General features: G+C 43.9%; 1 protein-coding gene across 5 annotated transcripts; it reads left to right on the forward strand.

Moving 5' to 3' along the window:
- The first annotated feature begins 7 nt into the window (after positions 1–7).
- Positions 8–7782, forward strand: ZBTB18 (zinc finger and BTB domain containing 18). Of its 5 annotated transcripts, none has more exons than XM_064158660.1 (3): positions 8–408; positions 1812–1895; positions 3982–7782. In XM_064158660.1, the coding sequence occupies exons 2-3, from the start codon at positions 1883–1885 to the stop codon at positions 5562–5564; spliced, it is 1596 nt and encodes a 531-aa protein (XP_064014730.1). In that variant the 5' UTR covers positions 8–408; positions 1812–1882; the 3' UTR covers positions 5565–7782. The 5 variants fall into 5 exon arrangements, with proteins under 5 accessions (XP_064014730.1, XP_064014731.1, XP_064014734.1 ...); XM_064158664.1 differs by lacking the exon at positions 8–408 and having other exon boundaries at positions 1399–1895; positions 3982–4669; positions 4782–4910; XM_064158661.1 differs by lacking the exon at positions 1812–1895.
- Positions 7783–21542: the final 13760 nt, after the last annotated feature.

Here is a 21542-nt window from a genome sequence, read left to right on the forward strand (position 1 = left end):
GAGCGGGGAGGGGGCGAACATCTGTCTGCCGCAGCCCGGGCCCGGCTGTGCCGCCGCCGCCGTGCGTGCGCCCGTGCTGCGTGCGCCCGGCGCCCCCGCCCTCCCGCTCTGCCTCTCCCCGGGTCCCCGCCCCTCCCCCGCGCCCGGCCGCGGGCTCCGTGCCGTCTCTGGCCGTTGGTGCCATGGGGAGCCGCTGAGCGCGGGGCCCGCTTCGCTCCGCCGGCTGCCCCGCTCGCTCCTCAGCTGCCGGCAGGGGGGAGGCCGGGGGGGCGGCGGCCAGCGGGCGCGGGGGACGGGCGGGGGGAGGGCGGGAGGGGGGAGAGACGCGATCCCGGAGCGGCAAGTGAGCGAAGAGGAGCCGGCGGGCGGCGGCGGCGGGAGCGCGGGGACTTCGGGCCGCCGCGGAGTGTGAGTCCCGCTGCCCCCATCCCCACACACCCGCTGGGCTGGGACTGGGGCCGGGGCTGCCCCCCGGTGCGGGCGGAGTTGGTGGCGGGTCCGGCGGGGGGTGGGCGCAGTCGGGTGGAGAGGCGGGGGGCGGGGGCAGCCCTCCCTGGACGGCGGGACCGGCCGCCTCGGCGCCGCTCCCGGTTACTTTTCTTTTGTTGCCGCCGTGACCCGGGGGCGGCTTTTCCTGCGCGCCGGGCAGCTGCTTCCTTCGGCGCGCCCGGCCACAGCCCCGACCTCAGGCGGGCGTCGGGGCCGCACTACCCAGCCGGACCAGGCACCCGTACTGCGGGAGGCGGCCGGCCCCGGCCTGGGGGAGGGGAGTTCGTGCCGGGGGGGGGCGCAGCCCCAGCGAAAAGTTGTCGCCAGCTTGTGGGGATGGGGGGGCCGGGCCCGCTGGGAACTTGCTGCGTGCCGCTGGCCTGCGGCGCCGCGCTTCCCCTCAACGGCTCGGCCCGGGGCAGGGGGCTCGGGGCTCGTCCCTTGCCCGGCAGCGGACAGGTGAACCGCCTTACTCCATAGACGCGACAGGAGTGAGCGTCACCGGAGGGGACGGGGTAGTTGAGGAGGCCGACGGTGGCAGTCCCGTCGGCGGAGCAAGGGGCATGGTGTCCGGCTCCCGCTTCCCTCTAAGCCGAGCTGCTGGCGGGTGCAGTGTTCGGCCGGCTGGGGGCTGGCGTCCCAGTGCCGCAGCAGTCAAATGACAGACAGAGCCCCCACGGGGGAAAAGCGATTTATGAGAAAAAGCCAGGTTAACTGCTTTGCTGTTCTAAATGAGCTGGAGTTTGTGTGCTCGGTATCACTTACGCTGTCTGAACGTTGAAACTGAAAGGACCGACGGGGATGCGGGGAGCTGTGAGTCAATAGGTTCGGTTCATTTCGTGTTGTAACTGAACCTCTGCGTTCAGTGAAACCGAATTGGTACGGCTTTCTCGGGCAACCCCGTGGCTGGGGTGTACTGTCAGTATATAAAGCGGTTCTCCAACTTAACGCAGAAGTGCTGCTATGCTGCAAATACAGTGGAGCCCCATATGTTTAGGATTTTCTTATTTTTTTTCCTCCCTGTTAGAAAGTTTGAAAAAAAAGAGACTTTGAAGTATTTTGTTTATACTAACAGAAGAGAAAAGTTCTCCTAAGAAAAAGCTGGTGGCAGGAGTGTAGAGGAGTAGCATATGGCATTAAAAGGAGCACAGCTGGAGGTAGCATTTCCATCTGAACATGATGTCAGAGCAGCTGACAGCCTGCCATCCCTCAGCCTTTTATTCTAACACACAGACAGGGAGTTAGTGTGTGCAGATCTGTGTGTGGAGAAGGTATCTCATTCCTCTCTAACATCATCTCCACTTTGCATCTGTCTCTCCTAGTCTGCTTTTTTTCCACCGATCTAACAGACCTGGAGCCAGCAAGACTCAGAGGAAAGGACTTAATCAGGTTTATGTGTACTAAAGGTAGGAGTAGCAATAGATTAGATATAGCATATTTCTGTTTTGGTGTGTTGTTTATTGAATTTCAGGGAAAAAAAATCACATTACTTTTCTAACCAAGTTTAGAGGTAATATATGAAATTGAGTATTAAATAGATAAGTAGACTTAGTCAAAAGGCTTGGGCTACAGTTGGAGTGTATCAGTTCTTGGGCACATCATTAGCATTAACTATAATGCATATTGTGAGAATATCTTGCTTTGGAAGAAGGCAAGTTCATGTGAGACCAAAACTGCAGTGGATTTAGTGGCAAGCCTAGAGAGTTTTGCTTTGTGGTTTTGTATTGCATCTTTTACGTGACTTTATGAGGTGTTTAGTGAAATATACTAAAGTGTGCTTTTTTTTTTTTTAATAGAATGGTTCTGACTAGAAATGGGGGGGAAGTCTCTCATTAAACTTAATGGTTAAATATCCAGCAGTTCAGAACTGTAGTAGCATACAGCTGTAGTGCTTCTGAAAGATAGAAATCAGTTATGTGTTTAAAAACTTTTGTACCAGAGAGAATGACTTGACTGGTTTCCTCTTTCTTTCTTGCATGTAGCATTTGAAATCTTTTATTTCAGCATAACAATAATTATTTGAAAGAGTTTTTGTATTTGCGACTAATTTAGAACTTGTAGATTTGAGCTGCCTGAATTGGCCAGACAGCTGTAATCGCACTCCTCTATTCTTAATCTCTTTATCTGGGCAGCAGCTGCCATATGGCCACAGTCAGCTGGATCAGATGTTTATAAGCTTCCTTCTTCGTCCCTCTCTGTCCTTTCAGCCTCCTAATTTGATCACAGCTACCTTGTGAGCTGCCCTCCAATCTTTATTTTTAGCCCTCTTAAGGATTAGGATTGATGTTGGCTGTGGGGCACTTAAAGTGATTGTATTGTAAATCTTCGTGCTCTACTCTAGCAATGGTATTTTAACAGAATATAGTAGAGGTTGTGTTGCAGGTTTTAGTACATCTTGGTTTGCGAGGGGTGAGGCTTTTTTAATAGTATCTGCCAGCCTAGAGAGCCACGGTCTGCTTAAATGATTTGGGAGAGCATTGCTATCAATCACAGAAGAATAGATTAAGACAGGTTTTTAAGAGACTTTACTTTCCTTTTGAGTTTTGATTTCTCTAGTTCTTTTTTAGATATTTTTTTTCTCTATCATCAAGGAAGGTGAATAGAAAAATACTTCGGTAAGAACAGTACTCAGGATCCTGATTTTAAATATGCACACACGCTCATGTGGAATGACTTCTTTTCTTTTTTTTTTTTTTAAGTTTGGTACTGCAAACTCTGCCTGGTGTGGGAGGGGAGGGAGATTTCTGTCCTGCACAGGAGGGGAAGTGGTGTTCGTTGGCAGCTTGGTCGTTAGTTTCTTTTGTAAATTCTGCATGTTGGCAAAAAAATGTTTGTGTTCTATTGTACAGAGTGGAGAAGGTTTAAAACCTGAAACTGTACTTGCCACAAGAAGAAAACCATGTGAACTAGTGTTCTAAAAACCTTGATTTTGCTGTTGGTTGACACCTGTAAATAATTTTTATACTTTATGAACGTTTGACCTTCAGATTTGGGTGCATTAGCATTTCTTCATGCATGAACCTCTCCTCTTACTGTAATTTTATTTTAAAAACAAGGTTAGTGATCTGATGGTTCATTTATTTTTTTTTCTTCCACCTCTCTGATCTTTCAAACAGTGTTAATTTTTTTTATTTGGGGGGGGAGGCATGTGTCCTCCTAGGAGTGCAATCTAGAGGAAGTTCCCTTAAAAAAACCCCAACAACAAAACTGTTGAACAGATTTATGAATGGCAGTGGTACTTAAAAAAAAAAATTGCAAATGTGCCTATGCACTTATTAGTAGATCTTACTTACCACGGAAATGAAATTGTAACTTCAGTGCTTGATCAAGGGAGGAGTTGTCATCATACATTCCTGTTAAATAATCTTTGTGTGGTGTCAGTACCAGAATTCTGGCAATATAAATACAAGGTTTTTAGAGTGGAATAACTTGGATTTGTAAGTTCTGTCATTCTGACCTACATTTAATTTTTTTAAATCTCATTGTTTTTAGGTTATGAAGACAGTATGGAGTTTCCTGACCACAGTAGACATTTGCTACAGTGTCTGAGTGAGCAAAGACATCAGGGTTTTCTTTGTGATTGCACTGTTCTAGTAGGAGATGCCCAGTTCCGAGCACACAGAGCTGTACTGGCTTCATGCAGCATGTATTTCCACCTCTTTTACAAGGACCAGCTGGACAAAAGGGACATTGTTCATCTGAACAGCGACATTGTTACAGCCCCAGCTTTCGCTCTCCTGCTTGAATTCATGTACGAAGGAAAGCTCCAGTTCAAAGACTTGCCCATTGAAGACGTGCTAGCAGCTGCCAGTTATCTCCACATGTATGACATTGTCAAAGTCTGCAAAAAGAAGCTGAAAGAGAAAGCAACTACGGAGGCAGACAGTACAAAAAAGGAGGAAGATGCCTCAAGTTGTTCAGACAAGGTGGAGAGCCTCTCCGACGGCAGCAGCCACATGCCAGGAGACTTGCCAAGTGATGAAGACGATGGAGAAGATGAAAAATTGAACATCCTGCCTAGCAAAAGGGACTTGGCGGCTGAGCCTGGGAACATGTGGATGAGATTGCCCTCAGACTCAGCAGGCATTCCCCAGACTGGCGGAGAGGCAGAGACGCATGCAGTAGCAGCTGGAAAAACAGTAGCCAGCCCCTGCAGTTCAACAGAGTCTTTGTCCCAGAGGTCTGTCACCTCCGTGAGGGATTCAGCAGATGTTGACTGCGTGCTGGACCTGTCTGTCAAGTCCAGTCTTTCAGGAGTTGAAAATTTGAACAGTTCTTATTTCTCTTCACAGGACATGCTTAGAAGCAGCCTGGTTCAGGTGAAGGTGGAGAAAGAGGCTTCCTGTGATGAGAGTGATGTTGGCACTAATGACTATGATATGGAACATAGCACTGTGAAAGAAAGTGTGAGCACTAATAACAGGGTACAGTATGAGCCGGCCCACCTGGCTCCGATGAGGGAAGATTCGGTCTTGAGGGAGCTAGATAGAGAGGACAAGGCAAGCGATGATGAAATGATAACTCCAGAGAACGAGCGAGTCCAGGTGGAAGGAAACATGGACAGCAGCTTGCTCCCTTACGTGTCAAACATACTTAGCCCCGCTGGCCAAATTTTCATGTGTCCTCTCTGCAACAAGGTCTTTCCTAGCCCCCATATCCTGCAGATTCATTTAAGCACGCACTTTCGAGAGCAGGACGGGATCCGCAGCAAACCTGCTACTGATGTCAATGTCCCAACCTGCTCATTGTGTGGTAAGACTTTTTCTTGCATGTACACCTTGAAACGTCATGAGAGGACTCATTCAGGTGAAAAGCCCTACACTTGCACCCAGTGTGGGAAGAGCTTCCAGTACTCCCACAACCTGAGCCGCCATGCAGTGGTTCACACGCGAGAGAAGCCTCATGCTTGTAAGTGGTGTGAGCGCAGGTTCACGCAGTCCGGAGACCTTTACAGACACATTCGGAAGTTTCACTGTGAGTTGGTGAACTCATTGTCTGTCAAAAGCGAAGCACTGAGCTTACCTACTGTCAGAGACTGGACCTTAGAAGATAGCTCACAAGAACTTTGGAAATAAAATTTTTATATATATAAATAATATATATATAAATCTATATAGTTGTGGTACAGTCTAAAAGCAATCTTGTTTCCTTGAACTGAAAAGTTTGGCTATTAGCTTGTTTTTGCACTTTAAGGCAGCATGACTATTTCACTAATTTAGCACTCCGATAAAAAACGAACTGTAGAGGTAATCCGACAAATTGCGGACCCTATTTCTCCCCCTTTTTGGAATACAAGTCAGCAGATACTTTACTTCTAAGAAATCTCCAGCTCCAAAAATTTGGACTTGGCTTTATTCTCCCCTAAAAAAAAAACAACAAACCACCGCGTTCATTTGAGCTCTCAATCTTTTTCCTCTTAAAATCTGAATGTAGAATTTCCTCTTCCAATTTTGTCAGTTCCTTTACATTTCTATAATTGCATGAGTCCTTTCTAGCTGTTGGAAACCTGAATGCTTTTAGACCCAAATGGAAAAATTTCTGAAATGCTGGATTATCTATTTTTAAACAAGCGGTTGACTTAAAACTTACTATGGCAACTTCTGGATTTCTGACAGTTCCCACTGGAGAGAGAGAGAGAGAGAGAGAAAAAAAATAAAGGAAAAAAAAAAACCACCACCAACAAACAAACAAATAAACAAACAAAAAAAAAAACCACACGGAAAAAAAAATAATAAAAACACAAACCATAAAACCCTGAGAGTACACTGGGATCACTGGGACTCTGTCTTACGTGAAGGTTTGCTTGGGATGAAAAAGGATATTGCAGCTTCAGCAGTGATGAACTGTGTGTTTAAAAAATGTGAATTACTGTTATTGTATACTGTAATTGATTACATGGACCGGGGGGAGGTATCAAAGAACTTGGCAGGTTGTGTTGATGCTCTTAGTTGAGTCTTGAAAAGTAAATATTAACGCTACAGAAAATGCATGATTTTTCAGTATATTTTTGTCTTTGTTTGCATTGTATAACTTTAACGAGTGAGTTGAAAATTATTTAATTTCCTTAGGAAAGAAACAAAGAAAAAAAACAAAAAAACAAACAAAAAAAACCCCAGCACCGTTGCAAACGCCGGTGTTACGAAGAAGAGAAATGCACTGTTTTTATTTTATCTAATTTAAATTTACTTTCCCACTGTCTTTAAGTTGAGAAGAACTTAAGCTACGAGTCGCCAATTTAGCTACGGTAACCTGGAGAGAGAAAAAAAAAAAATAAATGAATGTTTACAACCAGGCTTCAAGATTTGCATGTGCAGTGTGCATTTACTAACCCCTGACCCCTTCGAATTGCACAGACCCCACACCAGCTCCAACTGAGGTGCGTCCCATTTCCCCAGATGAGCATTTGTTGCATTCCTGCTGCACCACTCCACCACAAAAGGTCGTTCTTTCCCCCCCCTCCCCTTACCCACAGTGGAAGAGAGGCTGTGGACTGAAAAAAAAAAGAAAAGGAGAAAAAAAAAAAGCCCCGGGCTGAAAGGCCTGGGCAGGCCTGAGTGACAGGGGGACCGGGGGAGGGCAGGGGAAGGACTATGTGTATCCAAGCAGCAGAAACTGCAGCCTGACGTGTGGTTTTAATGACCAACATGCAGGTCAAAAGCATTTTGCACAGTGTTTGTTTTCCTGTCTTGCACTTACAAATAAGGTCTATGGGAGTAGCATGGAAAACGTTTGCTGTTTATTCCTTTTTTTTTTTTCCCCTTTTTTTTATTTTCCCTCTGCTTTTGTTTAAAATTTGATCGCCTTAACTACTGTAAACATAGCCTATTTTTGTGCTTAAGATACTGAATGGAAAACTCCATTGTGTATTGCTGGACTGTTTTGGAAATATTTGGTCAAATGTGTGTTAATTTGGCTGTAATGGCATTTAAAACGAAAAAAAAAAAGCTGTGAAAATGGCCTTGGAGGGTTATCTTTAGTTACTTGAATAGTTCCTAGGTTTTAAAACTACATTCTTTTCTTAAGTTAGAGAAGACAATCAGTGTCTGAGGAAAATGGACTTTCTCTTGGATTTTTTTGTGGTCCTTGTGAGTGATTGCTTTTTTCCTTTCCTTAGTTTCACATTCTTCTTTTGTTCTAAAACTTAGACTGACATCTAGCTTTGACAATCATAGTATGTTTTATTTTCCTGAGGGGGGAATAACTTATAATGCTGTTTAGTTTTGTACTATTGGTGTGTTGGTGAATTTTTAAACTGTGTGCTAACTGCAATAAATTATATGAACTGAGAAATAATTCCCTTGTCTTTTTTCCCTCTTTTAAATTATAGTTACGGAGTATTTTTTATAATGTGTAACTTTATTACTTTTGTACAGACTTCTATTGCTAACTGTGTATGGAATATGTTTTCAGTATGCTTTTTGAGCACTTTGTTGCTAACGTACATATTTACATCTCAACATTAAAAAAAAAAATTAAATGCTTGTGTTTTGAAAGCATTTTCTGTGTGTAGCTCTTGATCATTCTGTAGAGGGATTTTGTGGTTTTTTTGGTGTATTTTTTTTCTTCTTCCCTAAAGACTTTTGCAGAAGCAATCTATTAGATTCTAGTAATTTTGCTACCGTGCAAATATCTGTGCAGACACACAATTCCTTTTCAGGGCTTAATTTCACCCCAAGGAGCTCTCTTGGGCTCACTGTTTTGTATTCAGTCTCTAGCAGAACATTAGAGCAGAAGGCTGCAACTTAATCTGAAGCCCTTGCTGAGTACTGACTGGCCATCACTGGTACAGGGGGCAGTCAGAATGTCCAAAGCACTGGCAATACATCGAAACTGTACTACAGAGAAACTTTAATCCTAACACTCTGGATTTCTCTTACAGGCCAGATGCTTCTTTAAAAGAAATAAAATGAAGTGTAGTGAAACCGTTGAAAAAGACCCAGTTAGGTGCTTGTTGCAAGATAGACCCAGAATTCCTGTTTGAGTCCATCCTAGGAATGAGACCAGCGCTGCAGGATCCAATTGGAATATGAACGTAGAGCTGAACTGAAAGTCTGGGAGAGAGATAGCAGAACCAATCTGAAGGTGGTGGTGGGCAAACAAATCTCAATTTAAACATTTATTTAATAGCATTTGTCATCTGCTGAGGTACAACTGAAGCTGTGCCTTGCCCAAGTGAATCTTGGTGCTATGCTACTCTGCTTGTCTCCTTACATCTGCAGTAACTTGCGCTTAACCAAAATCTTTTGCATTGTTTTACTCCTCTTGATAAAAAATTACAAGTCATTATTTTCTGTGTTTGGGAGGGTTTCTTTTTGAGTTACTAATATTTTGAGAGCATTTCCTTTTGTCACGGTTAGCGTCTTCGGCCACATAGATTTGTCTGTAGCAGCAGACCTTTTCTGTAGGCTTTCATATGATAGCATATTGTGTGTAAAGAACAGTCTAAAGTATCAAGACTGGAAAGTGGCTAATATTGCGGCTCTGAAATCCACACAGTTGATGAGCTTTGGATGTGATTTTACACAGATTCCTCATTTGTTCTCCAACATTTAAGATTTTCAGGGACGGTCGATTGCTTGCTTCAGAATGGTAACAAAGCATAACTTAGCCACTAATGACAAAGTAACTCAAAATACCTTTTATACTTTGGGGGTTTTATCTAGGTGGTTTATACACGTGCAAGAGGCTCGTGTTTCTTTGACATGACGCATGGTGTTTCTCTCCATAAGGTTTCATGTACTGACATACCTGTATAGCTCTTTCTTTTTTTCTGACGTGGTCCTTGGACATTGAAGTATGAGAGAATGTTTAATTTGGCTTGAGGATGTGTGGTAACAAAATCCTCACCGTTAATGCTGACGTGATGGTTGAAGGCTAATTGTGGGAATGGAAATTGTGCTTTATGTTTCATGGCTCCGTTAAGATTTTCTCTGACCAGTGTTAGACATCACTTTGAGCTGTGAATACTTCTAGCCCAAGATTCACGTGGAACATGCTAAAAACACTATTTGGCTGTTTTTATAACCGTGGGCTGTGATAGCTTAATTCTTCAATTACAAATTATTTCTGTATACTGAAACTTTAGGCAGTTGGTGTAATGGAGAACTGTGAATCAGATACAGCATTCTACAGACCATCTACTTACCAACACCTTCGCCTATTTTAAGTGCAATTTGAAGAGGAACTTTGTAGGAACTTAAGATAAAACTTTCTGGCCAAGGAAGGGAAGAGATCCTCACTGTTTTCCTGCATTAAGGTGAAAGCAAATACCAGACCGTTACGCATGCTTCTGAGCTGATGTGAAGCCAGCATATACCTTCAAAAATTTCATCCCTTTGGTGGAAGCCTAAATAAAATCTTAATTCTTGAGAGGACAGGTTCCCTCCTTCTCTTATGCTACCTCGTCCCAGCAGCTGTGCCGGCTCACCAGCTTGGGAAGAACACTACCATTTTCTCTCCTGCTGCAGTGTACTCTCTGCTTTCCTTCTACAGATGAAGGTGTTTGTCAGCAGTGGACTGACTGTTTTTTCCTCTTCTTGCTAATTTTACAATTGAAAAAAAAATGCTCTGACTTTTCCATGGACTCTTAATAGATAACTTGCTCATTTTTCCATCTCAAATTCCATTTTTAATGTAAAAAATGAATCCCTGAACCCTCCTTATTATGATCAACGATGCTGCAGCCATTTGTACCTGAGGAAAACTTGGAAGAGGAGAAATTTCCACCTGCTCCCTCCCTTTTGGAGCAGTGCAAACTCCTTCAGAATGAAGGTGAGATGCATTTCAAGCCTGAAAAGACACCCTAAACCCAGAAAACTAGTTCTAAAATGTTGTCATGTAGTCCTCTGTAGCAGGGTTCTCAAACTTACACGCTATTAATACTTCCTATCCATGTGATTTCCAACCTGAAATATTTCCAGAGAGTATGATATTCTGTTAAAGATGTCTAACCAAAGCATTAAGTTGTTTGAGGGTTGTTTTTTTTTTCCCACTGGGATATTAAACATGAATTTTAACAGAGCTGTTTGATGTTTTTAAGGGGAGCAAAAGGTGATGCACAGATCTTCTGGGCTACTTAAAAATATTCTAGTTCGGTAGTCCTTGTTTAGTTCCTGTTGTACTTCACGCATGTTTTAATTGCATCATTAAATACACTGATTTTGGTAATAAAAAAGATTTTCTGGATGGTAACAAAGGAGTTCTTTCTTTATTTGTACAAATGCTTGTGGACAGAAGATGGAACCGTTCCTTTTTACCGGCAAATGAAGATAGCTTGTTAAAATCTACAGCCAGCAGCTTCTGCTACTGTGAGAAAATTCAACTAAACCTAGTAGTGGGTCTTACTGATGAGAGATTGCATTGTTTGGGGAAAAAATACCCACCTTAGACTTGTATGGTAAAAAAGAAGCATCGCTTTTAATCGGTGGCCAAATCAAAATGCTCTCAGTACAAGTCTCCAGTTCTGCCAAAGCAAGAGAAGTGTAAGTCTTCTGCACAGCCGGGCAGCAGGAAAGCCAAAGGTGGAACAGGCTTAGCAACGCTGCAGAGGCTTTGAGTGGCAGAGATATCTTTTTTATTATTATTATTATTATTATTATTATTATTATTATTAATTTTTCAAACCCAAACCACGTTCAACAAGGAATATTTTTCCTGGGTTAATTAATTTCTCAGAGTAACAGAGCTTGCCTGTGCTGTCCTCCTGCCTCTCCTGCACCAGCGCGGCTACTGTGGGGCTAAATTTCCTTTTCTTTTTGAGATTTTGGAGTCTGGCTCTAACAAGCTTTTTCTTGAGGCTAAAGGGGACAGCGTATGCAAGTCTGGCCTTGGAGCTGAAATTTCCATGTGATTGGGGATTCTTTGGGATTCCAGGAAATAAATAAATGATTAATTTAAAAATACAGCTGGTGATTAACTTCTAGGACTTTTCAATCTGCCGTGGTTTGGTTATTTCTTAGACTCATCGTTGTGCTTTAAAATGCATGTGTGTAAGCATGTGTGTGTATGTGAGGAAGTACTTTAAATAACTTGCTAATTTTTATTTAGGTGTGCATTAAACCCAGTTATTCCTTAAAGGTCTTTAGATAGTGTTTACATGTAACAGCCGACACAACAGCCACTTGCTTGCGATTCCTGCAGTTATCAGCGCTAATCTGAGCACCATGAAGGATTTTTGTATGCCACGTTCAGAACATGCCAGACAGAGATTTACACAGCACATCCCCAACCATTACAACCCAGCACATGAAACCCAGCATGAAATTAGTAAAATATTTAGAGAGCAAGTTACATGTACATCCTGACTTCCAAAAGGATTTAACTGCTAAAGCAATATGTTACTGCCTTAGTACTACAGGAGGTATATTAAAAGGCTTAGCTGTCTCAAAACAGCTCGATGGTGTGGTATATGCTGTATCTGGATGTAAATCTAGATAGAGATTTAAATATTTCTTTCACAACCTTCCCAAAATACATTTTGGTTAAGTCTTATTTACAGCTATTAAGAAAATAAAAACTAGCCTCGATGCTACATTTTAGGCTCTCGACAAATTGTCTTCAATTTTAGGATTAAAGCTACTACTTTTTATGAACTTTTGGATATGTTCCCAATATACATTTTAGAATTTAAGAAACGTTGCTTTAGCTATAAATAAACCCTTTCCAAACTGATAGAGGTTTATCATACAAGAGACGATTTATTTTCAACTGACTTCACCACGTAGTCTCACTTAGTGAGGATTCACGGTGGGATAATTTTGGAAGTTCATACCAAGATAAAATACAGTTAAAATCTTAATGAAACATACCCCATCTTCACACAGCAACCAGGTCTTCTGTTTCTTTAGCTTATTCTCTCTTTTTGAAGTACTGTGCCTGGTGCCATCTATCTAGAATCTGATTTCTACCCATGGGTGATTTTCAAGCTTATCTATATGACGGCTTGAAAACAATATGCATCACTATTTCATTACCTTCAAATAACTGAAGAAAGATCTGTGTCTCAAGGACCTGAGACTAACTGGGCAATCCTTAAGTTTTGGAGCAATGGAGAATTGTACATTTCAGGCTGTAATGTAATGAGCACGCAAACGCTGAGCTCCCTGTTGACAGACGGACCGATGTACCTCTGCAAGTGCTGGGCAACTCGTTGTGACTTAATTCCAAGGGTTTCTCAAGACTGCTGCTCTATGTTCAAAAGAAAAGGCTCCTGTGACACCAAGTTGTGTTTTGAGCAATTCAGGGTGATAAACGAAGTGTAATTTTTCATCAAAGGTTGGAAAACTTCATAGACAATTCTTCAAAACCAGTGAGCAGCCTGAGGGTATTGTGTCAGGGTGAGGGTAGGAGAAAAACGCTAGGGCCAGCTGTAGGGCAAAGCTGGATGGCTGCCTGCTCTTTTGCCAGTGAGCCTGCTGGAGGTGATCATCTTGTGGCAAACAGTACTCTCAGCCCCAAACGACAGCAGGTTTGTAGGCACAATTCTGCTGGAGGGATTGAAAATGACTGAAGCACTGCTTCTGGAAAGCCGTTGAATAATGTGGAGTGATTCAAACAAGGCATTAAAAGAACCATGCTCACCCTTTCTTAGCAGAGAATGGAGGCATGAGCGCTTGCTGCCTGCCGCAAGCTGAGGGATGTGGAAGTCACAGATGTACCTGGTGTTATGCCCTGAACTAACAATGCCAGTGAATAATCTAGAGATGGATACCTGTGTGCTTGATTGCAATGCTCTTAAAAAAGAAAACCAAACAAAAAACCAAACAAACAAAACCCTAAACGATCAAAAACCACGATAAATGTAAGGGTCTGATCTCTCAATCCTTCTCCATGGAATATGAGCCTGAGGGCAAGCAGAGACGTTAAGATTTGGGACCTACCTGACATGAACTATATGTGAGTCACTCTCAAGACAGCGAGTAGATGACTAGAACTCATCCTAATGTTAGCCTTCTATTTTAGGTTGCTGTTCTTCAGATTCAGGCCTCCCACACACAAAACCACAACCATTTAATGCATTGGGTGTTGGGTTTTTTTTTTCCTAACATGAGCCTTTGATAGGTCCTACAGTTGTTCCTGGCTGAGCCAGATTCTCTCAATTCAAAACTGCCTATATTAATGGCAAGCAGAATCTTAGGTTTAGAGATGACCCAGCTCCTCTGGGTAGCTGTTGGAAGTTCCAGAGAACAGCAGGAATAGATCTGGAGCTGAAATACATGATATACAAAGACATCAGCTTTGCTAAAAACTGGTAACAGTGCTTATCTTTTGAAATGATCTTATCTCTGCTCTTAATTCATTTTGTTTAAAGGGAGGAAGATGAGCCTGTATGTTCAACTGAAAGGTGGTGAGAAGAGCAGGAACATCTGTAAACAATGGGACTCTTTTTGGTGTGGGTTGGGTTTTTTTCTGTTGTTCCCAGAGAGGGATAAGCACATTTTTAAAAGAACAAAGCAAATTACAGAAGAATGAGGTTTAAGGGAAAGCACACGTTGAAAGGCAGAGTACATTAATCAGGCTATGGGAGTGAGAGGTATAAAGCCTCTTCTCTGTACCGCTTTGATTCTTAGTAAGGGCGAAAAGCACCATGAAGATTTCTGTCCTTGTTTTGCTGCCTTTTAGGAAGCAATTCGGCACAGCAAGGTGGTGAGCCTCAGCCCTAGTGCAGTCCCAGAGGATGAAGCATTTTTTGTTCTCTCTTTGCATTTCTAACAAAGAAAGGCAAACGTTCTCATGACTTTACAGATGACTGAGTTCAGGTTTTGAAGCCCACATATGAAGTCTCATTGTTGGGTCAGTGCAAGAGCCCATCTGTGGCGCAGAGGTCTCTGGCTTTCTCCTGTCCTTATGCTGAACGAGGCATTGGAGATGGGAAGCCATGGCCAACACTGCTTGGTAACATGATGTGCCTCTTTCAGAGACACTGGACTTAGAGCAGAAGGATTGAAAATAAATAAATAAATAAATTGAAGTGAAAGTCCTATTCATCCTGGGGCTGGATGCAGGGTTTGATATTTCAGAATGCTTTTACTACATCCTCTGTGTTACCTCTCCAATTCATTTGTGCACCATGTTTGATGCCTGATGTTAGGCTTGGCTCTGTGCCTTTCTGCTGTCAGCTGATCTGGGCTGGACGTGTTCTCCCAGAGTTATTTGCCAGTAAGGGAAAATAACTTTCAAGTCCTCTGGAGAACACCAGAGGTGCATGCTCAAATATAAGTTCGTTCTGGGGTTCTGAGCACAAATTAAGCTAATACAGAAGTGTTATTCCCATCACAAAATCTCCTCAGATGCTTGCTGGTCTTCTGTGGGCACTTGCTGGTGGAACTCTTGTTTTGTATCCATGTTATTTATTGAGAAAAATACCAAGAGGACTTATGACCTCAGGCACAGCATTTTCCCAGATTATATGGATATTCCTGTGACTGCCACGGTTCATTTCCACCCTCCAGCCCTGTTCTCCCTAGGAGACCATTTTTGCCACTCTGGGCACATGCCACAAAGGAAGCTTTTGCCCATCGTGCTTCTCAGAAGTGGGCTGTGGATTTCAGAAGTTGGCAACATGGCTGAGAGCACACAGCCTGGTGCCTGGTGCCTAGCACAGCATCCACAAGACAACTACTCTGAGAAGTATAACCGAGGGGCTGGAAAGCACTGAAACACCTGCCCCCCTCCCCCCCATATTTTTAAACATGGAACTTTTGTGTGGCTGGTGGGAGTGTAAGGAGAAGGAGGGAGCAGAGGGAGGAGTGGAGACTCCTAAAATTAAGGTTTGCTTTCCCTTGCAGCCCTGTGTAAAGACTTGCTGCTGCCTGAGCCTGCACAGAGCAGGGGTCAGCATGACCGGGCAGGACAGAGGCTGGTGGTAACTTCAGGGCTCCATTGCTCTCCCATGGGCAGGGAAAGGGAATCACTCTCTTGGCCCCATGGGTGGCAGTGGCAATAGGGCACCGGTACCGGTTGGCTTGGCCCATGATGACCCCAGGCTTTGCCACACCACCGTGTGGTGTACTTCTCCAGGCCACATGCTGCTCCTGGGTGAAAGCTGCCCCTCCACATTCAGCTCCAAATGCCAAGTCCTAACCTATCACTAATTAGAGAACAGGTCATGCAGGTCTTCACCTTTATCTTAATATTTTTTTTTTTGGGGGGGGGGGGTTGTACTCTAATATTTTGGAAGCTTTTTCCTGCTGATGGTCTCTGAGCAATTTCAGCCTCTAGCTGTCATCGTCCATCGTCCTGGGGCCTCAGTTTAGGCACGTTTGTGAGGCAACCAATGCCACAGAAACATCCAAGTGCAATCTATTTTTTCCTTCTCCTTTGTCACTTAATGGATGACTCAACTTTCTTTTGTGACTGGATAGCTTTAATTTATAGTTTTTAGTCGAGCAATCGTTCCTCTCATTATTTTGGGATAAATATTCTTATTTGTTGATTATTTAATAGTTTGTTTGGATAAAGATGGTTAAAAAAAAAAAAAAAAAGCAGCTTGGTGCCATAGACTGAGTCCAAAAGAAATTAACTGCTCTGCTGAACATATTGGAGCAGAGAGTTTGCGGAGAATGCAGCCCTGCTAATGGACTGGCAAACTGATAAAGGCTTTAAAGATTCCATATAACCCCACACTGCCTTGTTTTATTAATTAACTCTCCTTGCTTTGTAGCAAGGTTGTCCCAGCTATGGAACGAATGAGTGAAAGAGCTGGCCAGGATATATTAACCATCATTTTATGCTTAGCCCTCTGGAGGATTAGGGTTTGTGGGTGTATTGAAGTGGTGGGGTTTTTTTTCACACATCCTTCCTCTGCTGGGTTTTTTATCTGTGTTGCTCAGGGTTGGAGGGGGAAAGGAGGTAAGAAATTGCGCCCGTGTCTGGTCGATGTTGTCCCTCAAAGGGTGACAAAGTGTGACCCAGGCTCTGGAACATCAGAGCTACCACAGCATGTCCAGGGCTTGGCAGATAACCCACTGAAAGAGGCAAAGCAGGGTCTGGGGTACCAGAGAGGTGGTAAGAGCTATTAAAGCGAAGGGAGGGGAAGGAGCCACAATAAGGTACCAGTCTTTTAGCAGCAATAAAAGATCATTCACTAAGGATGTCTGACTTCTCAGTTCCATGTCCTGGAGAACAGGCTCTGTTTTGATGGACTGCTTTATTTAATCACTGTTTAGCTGGAGAATGGCTTCTCTAAGGCGTTAAATATTTCCATGAAATAAAGGTCATTGTGATTTAAGTTTTTAAATGATTCACTAAATTCTAAAGCAGATTTTTCTTTTGCTGCATTAATTTTCTGATAGTCCCTCTGTATGTTTTCTGTTACAGGATATACAGATTATTGTAAAGCCTGTCAACCTAGAAGAGGAAATAGGCAAGGCAAAAAAAAAAAATCATCTATTGAGTTATTTATTCATTTAAAGCTCCTGTAATTCACGGGACAAAGTTCAGTGATGCATCACACCATCCACTCACTGTCTGGACTGATGCAGGGGGGGAGTTGTGTTGGGTTTGGTGTTGGCTTTTTTTTTTTTCTTGTTCTTTTTTCCTTTTTTTTTTTTTTTTGGTGTGTGTGTGGTGTGGGTTTTCTTTTCTTTTTTTTTTTTTTTTCCCCCTGAAACATTACTTCTTGGCAAACTAGATATGCAAATGCCAGAATACACTAAAACCACATTTAATTGGACCCACTTGCCAACTTCTTGAACACAGCTTGGATTATTTCACTGGAGGCTGCTTCTGTTAAAAGATGGGGGAGGAGGAAGTGGCATATTGACAAGGCTTCAGATAATTTTTTTTTCCACAAGGAGTATAATGATGCTATGAGCCAAGTTTGGAAGTATTCTACTATGTTTAATAATTATTATTTTTAAAGGATGTTGTAAACATATGCATTTAAATGGAATATAATGGGAATACAATCACACTATTCATTTAGTTTTGGATTAGTTTTCAGCATTTTTTCTTTCTTTATTTTGAAGGGGCAACAACTCCTGCAGCAACTGGAACCTGTGCGGTGCTGTGAAATGCCAGCTTAGAGAGGAGATGCATATCCTTTTCCCTAGCTAAATGAGCTGATTAAAAAGATTCATCCTTCTAGGAGATAGGTGAAATTTTCCTTTCTGATTAACAATCAAATTAAACATAAACCATGTAATAGGACTAAAATTACAAGGTTTATGGAGTTCCCAGAAATTTCAAGCGTATGTAAGGACACGTATGTTATGCTTCAGTGTTTCAAAGAGAAATGGGAAACCTCAACAAATTATTGCCCTAACAATCCTGATGCTGTGCAGAGCTAATAGAAAGGGGCTACAATCTCTTTCCAGAACGCCTTTTGTATACTGATGGCTAACTGCAAATGTGGGTGAGCTGCGAGGCCCCAGTAGCTGTGTAGCTGATGCTGGCGGGAGCCAGGATCCTGGATAAGGACAGGAGACACAAAAGCTCTCGAGGGGCAGGATGCCAACTTCGCCTTTGCTGTGTATTGCCCCGAGGTGACAGAGGCGGCCCTGGGGTGCTATGGCCACCCTGCTCACGGCAATTTGAGGGGTGCCCTTTTGGCCCCTGGGACTAATTACGCTTAATGCACCCAAGCAAGAAAGACGCTTTGTTTCCACCGTTATCTCTACATGAAGGAAAGCCTCCATCACAGGCAGGCTACCCCTCTGCTTGCCCTGGCCGCTGTGGTGGCTGAGCAGGATGTTTTCAGCCTCCCTCGCAGTGGATTTCTCTCAGCGACACCAAATCTCCCGGTTTTGCCCAGCTGGTGAGCTGCTGTGTCGGCTACCGGAGAGCACGGGCTGCGGCCGCCCCCCGCTCCAGCAGGGTGCCCTGCCTGGCTGGGATGTGCTGCTGCAGCCGGGCATGGCACCGGGCGCTGAACGCGCGGGAGGCAGAGGGAAGCGAAGCAAAGACACAAACGTTTCTCTGTGCGTGCGAGTTGCCAGAGATGTCGGTCTGGGCTGTCGTGGTTTTCAGTGTCAGCCTTTAGCTTTTTCTGCAGCCACCTCCAAGTTGAGGGGTTTGCACTTTTCTTTATTGCTGTTTGTGATTTGGGGCAGCAGATTGGACGCGCCAGGGTGATGTGAGGACAGGAACACAGCAGTCCTTGCAGCACGACACCGGCGGCCATCGGGCTGGGGCGGGGGGGGGGGGGGGGGGGGGGGGGGGAGGAAGCGACCCACACCTGCCCCACCTCTACTAGCAAAGAGTAGCTCTCCAAGCAGGGTGAGTTCCCGGGTCTGAAGCGTTAGTTTACTGTCTCCAAGATCAAGAGAAAAATAACCATCTCGCATAATAGTGGCAGTGCAATTAGGCAAGAGGCGTCGCTTTAGATAATGAGCATCTTTCTACGGTACTTACACGATCTGGAAAAATCATAGCTAGGCTGGAGGTTCTTTAATTTTGCCATCCACCCAAAGCAGATTTGCAAAGGAGGGAGTTTATTGTCATTAGAGGAATTCTTTCAGCTATCAGAGGAGAGAACAATTTCCTTGTCATTAGCGAAATCCCCGGCTTTCCTTCGGCACGTAAACAGCTTCCACCATGTGGTTTTAAACTGTGCTCGCCTGTAAGCCTTTGCAGGAGTCTGCATTGTGAACATTTCAGCGTTTGGATGGAAAATCTGGGATCTCGATTTAGCCTTCTGTAAATGCAAGGATGAAGGGCACAGCACAGATCTGGGCATGAATTTTTAAATTAAGGGTATTCAGTTTCACAGTTTTAGGATGGCACCTATATGTAGTCGACAACCAAGATGTCTGAGCAGCTCACAGTCTGGAGTTTATTCTTAAATAGTCTGTGAGGCCTAGATTGCCTATTGTCCCTCATACATAAGGTTCCGAGATGCATTGGCCCAGGCTACGCCAGCAAAGCTTCTTCGTGCAAACCTGGCAAGCAGCAGCAGTAGCAAAGCATTGATACAGTTTGCGTCTCTTACCGCTGTACCTCTTGTCACCGTGCTTAATTGCAGCCTAACCAGGGATGCATTTAGAGGGGTGAAACAATGACACTCGGGGAGCAGGGGGTTTTAAGGATGTCTGAGGAAAAGCTGCCGCTTGCTGCAACAGGCTGTAATTGTGTTTGGGTGGTGGAGCTGTGCTGGCGAGCCTTTTCTGGGACACCCAGAGCCAGAGAAGCCAAGTGACCATTCCAAGCCTTGCCGGAAGCCGATGCCAGAAAAGAAATTGCAGCACAGTCCCTTGTGTTGCTGCTTGGTGTCCCAAGCACTGAACCAATCCGTCTCTAGTCCTAGCTGTTTGAACACAGCAAAGGAATGGCATTCCATCAGAGCTCTGTATTAAAGCTCAATGATCGGCCCCCAAGAAATGAGACCAACACCTTTCAATACAATACAAATCAGTTGCATGAGCAGAAAGATTAATTTAAGCCAGTCACTGTGGAAATCTGTGGCCAGTAGCAGTGAATGCAATTTGGTTTAATTCATGGAGAAATCTTTTTTTTTTTTTTTTCCCCTAAAAGAGCAAATGGTTTTCTAAGAGGACTGGTGTCTGAGGAAGGTGGAAATGCTCGAGGATGAGCATGGTGCAAGGCTAAGACAAGTGGGAAGTAAGTCCACTGGCATGTGAAATGTAAAAAGAACCAACAGATATAGGCTCTCAAGGGGATGATATGATGCCAGGAACATTTTACCTCAAAGTTGCATGAAAGGTAGGTTGGATTACACCACAGAGTACCTGGAGGACTGGAACACAGGATACATATTGGGTTTGTATTGATTTGGTCAGATACCAGTCTGAGCATTGGGATCACAGGGAACAACCAGAGGGTGATTAAATGAGAGCCTCAATGCAGGAGATACACAACCCCTTGAAGCTAATGACAGAAGTAAAGGTGGGGGAGAGATAAGAATTTTTCAGGGCATTACATGGTGGACAAGGTGGGGGAACATCTGTGCCAAGGCCCTTCATATTTCCAACACCCAGACAGATCTGAGAAGACTCAGTACCATGAACAGGGATGAGTCAGTCACTGACCTGGATGCTGACCTGCAGTAAAACCTGAGGGGCAGGAGATGCCCTCCCCAGTCTTACGGGGTCCTGTTGTCCCAATATCCCCACAGAGGTGCAATGGGAACAGAAACTGAGCCCACAGCACAACACAGCCCTTGCCCCTGCAGTGAACCTGAGCTGCAGAGCCTCGCCAGCTCTGCAACACACACGGCTCTACAGCACTGGCCATTAATTAAGCTGCTGTGACCAGCCAAGTCATGAAGACAGATGTGTTATCACAGAGTCACAGATCACAGCAGTGCTGAGGGTGGGGATGCCCAAGCTGCCTGCCTCAGCACCCCTGAGTCACAGAATGAACAACTCTCAATCATGAGGTATTAGGCATTAAGCTGAAGAAGGATGTTTTCTGCAGGGTGAAGTGGCTTTAGAAACATCTGAAGGCTCTTAGACATGAAGGCTGTATTTCAGAAGCAGCAGTGGTCAGATTGCCTATTTTTAAACAAACTTGTGATGCAGAGTAACGTCAAGACGTTTCCAGGTTGCAAAGAGGGCAGAGGAATAGTTATTTCCCATTTAAAGAGCTGAGCAAAGTTGCTGCTTTCAATAAATTTGAGTTTGAACCAGAGGTGAAAGCCTGAGGTCAAATCTGACTTGTAAACAGTACTAGCAACCATTGGTTAGGAGAAGTGGTCAGATAACATTTGTTAAGTCAAAATAAAAGGCAGACTTCTAAAAATGCAGGGAGGTTTCAGACACTGGGTCATTAGAGAATGTGAGGTGTCTATGAATCAGGATGTTACATGGTTTGATGCATTGAAAATCAAACAAATGTTAGACATATGGAAATACCTCTATATAATGAGAAATGTGAAAAACAGGATGACTGTTTAATTTAGAAATAGGATAAGGAAGAGGACCACATTAGAAGTATATAAGGGAGCAAACAGCACAGTGGAGATAAGCCTGTACTTCTGATCACTTTCTGTAAGACTGTAATTTATATTTACTTACACATCATCAGCACCAGAACATTTTCACCAAGCATGGGTAACACACCACTGGAACTTTTTACCACAAGGTACCTTTCCTTGG

Source organism: Pogoniulus pusillus, chromosome 18 (genome assembly GCF_015220805.1).
Source record: "Pogoniulus pusillus isolate bPogPus1 chromosome 18, bPogPus1.pri, whole genome shotgun sequence".
NCBI lineage: Eukaryota > Metazoa > Chordata > Aves > Piciformes > Lybiidae > Pogoniulus > Pogoniulus pusillus.